At 63.1% G+C, this 6,899-nt stretch overlaps 1 protein-coding gene across 1 annotated transcript; it reads left to right on the top strand.

Moving 5' to 3' along the window:
- The first annotated feature begins 1,225 nt into the window (after window positions 1–1,225).
- On the top strand, window positions 1,226–6,297 carry MS4A10 (membrane spanning 4-domains A10). Its single transcript, XM_023749109.1, has 6 exons — window positions 1,226–1,423; window positions 2,302–2,421; window positions 3,370–3,426; window positions 3,822–3,953; window positions 4,485–4,595; window positions 6,173–6,297. Exons 1-6 carry the CDS (start codon window positions 1,226–1,228, stop codon window positions 6,281–6,283), a joined length of 729 nt encoding a protein of 242 aa, XP_023604877.1. The 3' UTR covers window positions 6,284–6,297.
- Window positions 6,298–6,899: the final 602 nt, after the last annotated feature.

The following is a 6,899-nucleotide window of genomic DNA, read 5'->3' as shown; positions in this document are numbered from 1 at the left end:
CAAAGGGTCCCGGGTTCGATTCCCGTCAAGGCATGTACCTCGGTTGCAGGCTCCACCGGGGCTCCTGCAGGAGGCAACCAATCGATGCGTTTCTCTCATATCGATGTTCCTCTCTGTCTTTCCCTCTCTCTCCCACTCTCCCTAAAAATCAATGGGAAAGTATCCTTGGGTGAGGATTAACAACAAACAAACAAAAAACATTAAAAAACAAAACAAAAAAAAAAACCATACAAGGTAATGACCAGGCCCCTCAGCAAGTGTTGCTTCGAGCCTCCTGCAGAGCTTCCCCCACCCTTTCTCGTGCCACTGAAATGCCCAGGACATTCATTTTCACTCATCGAGGCAACAGTACACGAAGGGTTTAAGCCAGTGGTTCTCAACCTTCCTCATGCCGCGACCCTTTAATACAGTTCCTCATGTTGTGGTGACCCCCAATTTCATTGTTACAAACTGAACATAACTAAAGCATCGTGATGAATCACAAAAACAATATGTAATTATATATGTGTTTTCCGATGGTCTTAGGCGACCCCTGTGAAAGGGTCGTTCGACCCCCAGGTTGAGAACCGCCGGTTTAAGCCCACAAGCTCTGGAGCTTGGTCTGCCAGGCGTCAAGTCCCGGCCTTGTCATGTACTCGCTGTGTGACCTGAGGCTTAACCTCTCTGAGCAGCATCTGCAAAAGGGGAGCAGGGATCAGGATCCAATCAGATCGTGAATGTAAAATGCTGCTCGCACGGCCAGCGGCAGGGAAGGTACGTTTCTAAAATGTTGGCTCATTGTCTGGGTTAAACATTGACTTCCCAGCTCAATGTCGGCTCAGAGCGGGTCCTCCGCAGGAGTTTCCTTCTGTGCTCTTCCCCCTCGTCCCCAATCCAGGAGGCGCGGCGATTTGACCCCCACCCGCCCTCCTTTGCCTGACCGGGGGTCAGCGGGTAGGACCATGTACAGAGTTCCCCACGCCTGCCGGGGCTCTTGCCAAACGGCACTTGGCCAGACGGTGAGGCCTGTTTCTGGGTGGATGGGAGGTCGGTCTGCCCCAGAAGTAGCTGTGTCCCTGCAAACCCCACCCCCAGGGGCCAGGTTCTTCCAGGTCAAATCCAGGGGCTGCTGGGCGGTGCAGCCACGGTTCCGGGAGGCCCTGGCCCAGAGGGCAGAGGTGACCGGCACTGACGGGCCCTGACTCGGCCTGTCTCCCTGGCCGGCAGCCGGATCCTCGCCGGAGTCATGGCAGCAGAAGCCCCCCGAGCGGCCGCAGGTGTTCCCAGATCTGGAGCTGGGGGTTTTGAGCCATGGCAGGCCCTCGGCCCGGCCCAGCCTGGCCAGACAAGCCCACCCCCGAAGGCGACCCAGCCCGGCCACCTGCCTCCAGACCGGCGCCAGGAGAGGCCCCCAGAGAGGCGCATCCTTCTCCAGGCGCTGGGCGTGAGTGTCCATTTCCTGGGCCCTGGGGTGGGGAGGAGAAGGGGGTACACGGGGAGGGTGCTGGGGAGCCCTGAGGATGGAGGAGGACCCTTCCCGGCGTCACACTCAGGGTGAGAGGTGGTGAGAGGCTGTCATGCTCACCAGCCCTGCCCGGGGGCTCACAGGAGGTTCCCAACAGGAGACGTTGCCTGTCCTCCCTTCTCTCCCCCATCCCCCCACCAGACCCAGGCTGGAGGACAGTTACTTGATCCCCACCTGTGGCGAGCCGGCACGGCCATGGCACACTCAGCCCCACGCTGGGCGCCATATGTGCTGCGCCAGGTTCGGTGAGCCTGAGGGCAGGCGGTGAAGGATGGAGAAAAGACAGACAAGAGAAGAAAGCTGGGTCTGGGTGGCACGCTGCCCTCTCTGATGGAGAGCTAGCGACAGCGCCCCGGCCTGCAAGCCGAGTCTTCATTTTATAGCAGATTCCACGAGGCACAGTAAGGGCGTGGTCACAACATTCTCGGGGGTTTCAAATCTCAATCACATGCACCTGATCAAGCTTTGTTTACTTGCTGCCCCTCCCGCAGCCCACATCACTCAGCCACGGGGGGAACCACAGGTTCGGGCCATCAGGTCAAGCTCACAACCACAGCCTTTGGCTATAACTGTGCTGGGACTTGCACGTGGCTTTGCCAGAGAGGACCGTGCCCTCTCATTAGTCGGAGGCTTGAACCTGTCCAAACGCTGTAGCCGCTCTCCACACCCACCTGCCTCCCCCAGGAGTGGGCCTTCCCGCAGACCCAGGAGCCCTCAGTGTGGGGAGCCGGCTGGGCCAGGCACCGATGGCCTCTCCAGGGCCGACCCCTCACAGTGGCTCCCCCGTCCCTGCCCAGGCCTCCCACATTGCCATCGCGGTGCTGCACGCGGTCCTTGGGGGTTACCTGGTCTTTGCAGTCAAGAACCTTCACCTGGTGGCGCTGAAGTCTTGGTACCCATTCTGGGGGGCTGCCTCTGTGAGTAGGAGCCAAGCATGGGCCGGCTCTGGCATTTGGGATGGGATGCGGGTGGGGCTGGGAGCTCAGGGCCTCCGGGGTCCCTCTCTCTGCTCTGTCCTCGTCTCTCTTTAAGTTCCCTTCCCAGGAGGCGCTCTGCTCTCTGCCCTCTTTTAACTCGCCTCCAGCAGAGAAGGGGGTGAGCATGCATTCCCCAGGCTTCCAGGCGGCCAGGCTGCGTTTAGATGCAGCAACACATCCCTGGAGCCAAGTGTCTGTCGGGTGGGTCTGCAGGAGCCCGAGGGTGTAAACGGGGGCTCCTGTCCTCCCAAGGCCCTGGGGCAGGACAGGAGCTAGAGGAGAGCCGTGCACACAGTCCCCAGGCTCCCAGGGCCTCCTCCTCCCGGGCGGAGTCCTGCTCACAGCGTCCCAGCCCCCCACCGACACATGGGCCCACTGTGCCGCTCCGCTCCCAGCTCCCAATGCACAGAGATGGGACCGTCTCCGCGTGCAGTGCCCTTTCACCCCTGGGCCCTGGGTGGGCGCATAGTAGGTGCTCAGCGAACATTTGAAAGGGTAACCCCAGGAATACCCCAGGCCTTGGATAGAGAGTGACCTCCCCCCCCCTCCCCCCACCGCCAGATCCAGGAAGGGGGAGGGTGCGTGTGGAGGGGGTAGTGCAGCTGACTCCACGGGGGAGGTTTGGGCTAATGAACTGGGGGCAGCGGAGAGGCTGGGAGGGCACCTGAAGTGCAGGGCACAGCTGGACCCCAGCTGTGGAGGTCTGTGTGGAGGGCAGAGCGCTGGCTGGAGCGGGCCTGGGACGGGCCCTTAGTTGGAGAAATGGTGCTCTCTATACCGCTGGCCGCCACAAGTGCGTTTCCTAAAGAATAGTGAGAAGGGAAGGAATTTGTGGGTTTCAAGGACCCCCAGCTTCTCTCTTACAACTGTTTCAAATCTGGCCTGCAGTTCCTCATTTCAGGGATCTTGGCGATAGCAGTGGCGGTGGTTTCGAAAACCTCTCTGGTGAGTTGGAGCGTTGAGCCGTTCCCTTCCACCCCCAGCCGGGGGCGCCTGTGCAGGGCCCTGTGTGTGGGGGCCCCGGGAGGCGGCGGCCAGGATCTGCCGGCAGCAGGCACAAGCCTTCCCCACGGCAGAGGGCGTCCACGCAGAGGTGCCCGGGCCCTGGAGGCCTGCCCCTCACTCACATCCCTGCCTCCCGCGCCCCCCCCCACCCTTCCTCCACCCGTTCTGTCCACCGCGGTGTCTGGCCTGGAGGTGCCCTCCAGCCTGTTCTCCACACAGCAGCCGACTGACTGTTCTCAAGTTCAAGCCTGACCCTACCACCCGCTGCTGCCAACTCCTCCTGGCCCCGTAACCCTAACCCTAACCATGTCGTCACTGCTGCTTTCCGCCTGCAGAAGGCGCTGTGCCTGGTTGCGAACGTCCTCAGCTTCCTCTGCGTGCTGGCCGGCCTCTTTGTCCTTGCCAAGGACCTCTTCCTGGAGAGTCCGTTTGAGACCCCGATCTGGAGACCGTACCCCAACAGCACAGTGAGTGCCCAGGCCCCGGGGTCCTCAGACTCCCAGGAAGGCGCCGCCTGGGGCGCGGCTGCGAGCAAGTTTCTGGCTCCTCCGGGAACCCCGGCGAAGGTGGGGGGACCTCGGCCAACCTGCTCTCCCCCGTGAGGTGCCCGCAAAGGGTGCTGCCTTCTCGCTGGCCAGCACCACTCCCATCACCGAGTCCGACCCCCCTTTACAGATGGGGACCCTGTAAGCTACACTGCTCCCCTCTGAGCCCTGATCTCCCCATCTAAGTGGGGTGCAATGAGGTCATGCCCAGGCCCCCCGCAGCCCCCCCGGGAGGGACCCAGGAGGTCCTCCAGCTCACAGACCTTAGGCAATTCCACCAAAGACCCCTGGGTGCCAGGCACTGGGCGTGGAGCAGTGACAGAGACCGACCCGCTCCGGCCGCACAGCACCCTCCTCCCCAGGCCCACCTCGCTGGCCTGCCCCCTGCTGGCTGGTGTGACCCTGCAGGCACCCAGTGAGGCCTCGCCCTGCCCCCCCTCCCCCCCAACTCAGGTGCACATCCAGAGGCTGCAGCTGGCCCTGCTCTGCCTCACCTGCCTGGAGTTCTTCCTGCTCGGACCCACGACCACCATCGCCTGCCGGGACGACCCCCTGCCTGCGGAGGTGAGGGCCTCACGAGGGGGGGACCGAGGGGACAGAGGGCTCAGGGAGGGGGCGTCAGGCAGGGGTGTGTGAGAGCGTGTCTCTCACTCGCGGCCGAGCATTTGCTCAGCGGGGCCGCAGAGGCAGCCCACAGCCCGGAGGGAGCGAGGAGGCACAGGGCAGAGGAGGCCAACTGGAGGTGAAAGATGCGGGGCCACCAAGAGGGAAAGCCAGGGGCTCCCAGAGCAACAGGCTGCGGTGCTCCCCGCTCGGGAGGCGGGGAGACCTCATCGGGGAGGCCTGGAGGTCAGGCCACGGTGACAGAGGGACCGGAGCGTGGAGCAGCGTGTGCCAGGGCCTGGCCACAGGCCGGGGGAGGTCTGGGAGAGCTGAGGCGGGAGGGGGCTTGGCCGTGGGGGCCGGCATACCCACACCGGGTGGAGCACTTTACATAAACGTAACTTTAGCCGCATTCCTCAGCCACCCTTTGAGGCCGGTCCTTGCTCCCCATCCTACAGATGAGTAAGCTGAGGCTTAGAGAGGTCAGGCCGCTCCCCAAGGTCAAGCCACCGGGAAGGAAATCCAGGTCTCGGCCCCAGGCATGTGCAACCCGCGGCCGAGCCCTGTGCACGCGTGTGAAGGGCAGAGCAGCAGGCCGGGGAGTGGGATCCTACCCCCGCCCCACCCGCCCTGAGCGGTAGGGCCTTCCTGGGCTCCTGTTATTAAAGGAAAAATGCCCTATGATCAGCTGACCTTGGGAACCCTGTACAAACGTGTTCCAGATCCCAGTGGTCCTGCAAACGGAACACTCTGGTGTGGTCATGTCCGTGCCACCGCCCACTGGGTTTTCTCGTAACGCAGACAGGAGGGTGGCCGGGCTTTATGGCACCAGGCAAGCACGTGTCCCCGTCACTGCCCGCGCCTGGCAGGGCGCCTGCTCCTCAGGGCATCGGAGGCGGCAGGCGCCGGCAGCCCTGGGCCACCCACGTGTAGGGGTGGGGGACGAGGCCCGGCCTGGCCGCAGGGGCACCGGGGGCCGTTCCTGCTACGGCACTCACCGCGCCAGGCGCCGTGCTGACCCCATCAGACACGGCACCGTTCCTGCTGCCGCTGGAACCAATCCCGGGCCCAAGCTCGGCAGCCAGGGACCGCTGATTCCTCACGCGTCCGGCGCCAGCGATTTGAAAGGGGTTTCCTGGGGCTAGAAGCAGGGTCGCCTTCCTTCTGCCGCTCTTAGCGTTAGACATGCTCCTAGCATGCATGTCTGCTGGGAGGGACCTTGGGGTGTCCCCTGGCCCGGCCCCACGGGGAAGCAGACAGGGCAAGTGACTCGCGTGGGGTCGCCTGCACGTGGGTAGCCGGCCAGAACGAGGGCCCAGTCGTCTGAGCCCCATGGGCCTCTCCCCACTCCCTTCTCAAGAACAGGGGGGTGGAGAGAGCCATGCACCCCCCTCCCCTCCACGGAAGTCCCCCTGTCTTGCCAGCCTCAGTTTCCCCTTCGTCCTGGGGAACTGTCACCAAGGGGGCCAGCGGAAGGTGCTCCGTCAGGGCCACTCGCCCCACGTGCGCGCGGTGGTGACGGTGGCTTCCTTGTGCAGAGGGATGACTTGCCCCTTGCGCCCGACGTGGCCTGGGCGCTCCAGGACCCGCCCCCATCCTATGAGGACGTGACTGGAGGAGGCACGCGGGAGGAGCCACAGCAGAAGTGAAGAGGCCCTGGGCCCCGCCCAGCAGCAGCAGATTCACCCGGGTCCCCCCCTCCTCCCAGAGGGCCCCCCCCCCCGCAAGGGGCCAACGGTGCTGTTTGGAGAACTGGGTGGCCTGTTCTGGTGGCCAAGGTGGGTTGGTGGTCCCCATCTCCTCGGGCACAGAAAGGTTCTCCAGGCCCCAACCTCCCTTCCAGCACCTCAGCACCTGGTATTAGCCCGGTGGAAGAGCAGAGGCAGTCCTGAACAGTATTGCCAGCTCGGAGAGATGGGCCCAGGAGGCAATCAGCAGAGTCTACCCTGATGAGGGCGCTTCTCCTAAAGATATGAACTGAGAGGCAGGGTTCTTGGGGCCTAAAATGTCCAAGAGCCTCCAACAGCCAAAAAAAAAGCACACCTGTATCACTCAAGAACCCGACCTCTTAGGTCACCTCTGTCTCTTGGGAGGGTTTCCACCTGAGATTCCCACCTTGTCAGCCGGCTCGGGGGGCATGCACTCCAACCAGGAAAGCAACTATACAGGAACAGGGGGTGAATAACACAGCGTTTCTGGCCCTCACGTTCAGGGTACGTACCTCTTTAGTCACACTCATGGTAAGAATTGGCAGGAGGGCATTGA

Source organism: Myotis lucifugus, unplaced genomic scaffold, assembly GCF_000147115.1.
Source record: "Myotis lucifugus unplaced genomic scaffold, Myoluc2.0 scaffold_2885, whole genome shotgun sequence".
Taxonomy (NCBI): Eukaryota; Metazoa; Chordata; class Mammalia; order Chiroptera; family Vespertilionidae; genus Myotis; species Myotis lucifugus.
Note: the sequence above shows the minus strand (reverse complement) of the source record. Positions and strands in the feature narration are given on the sequence as shown.

Excerpts from the sequence above, each read along its gene's own strand:
- MS4A10 (XM_023749109.1), top strand. The coding sequence starts at position 1,226 with ATGGCAGCAGAAGCCCCCCGAGCGGCCGCAGGTGTTCCCAGATCTGGA. Across the intron at positions 3,427-3,821 it reads TGGTTTCGAAAACCTCTCTG|AAGGCGCTGTGCCTGGTTGC; the intron begins GTGAGTTGGAGC and ends TTCCGCCTGCAG. Across the intron at positions 3,954-4,484 it reads GACCGTACCCCAACAGCACA|GTGCACATCCAGAGGCTGCA; the intron begins GTGAGTGCCCAG and ends CCCCCAACTCAG.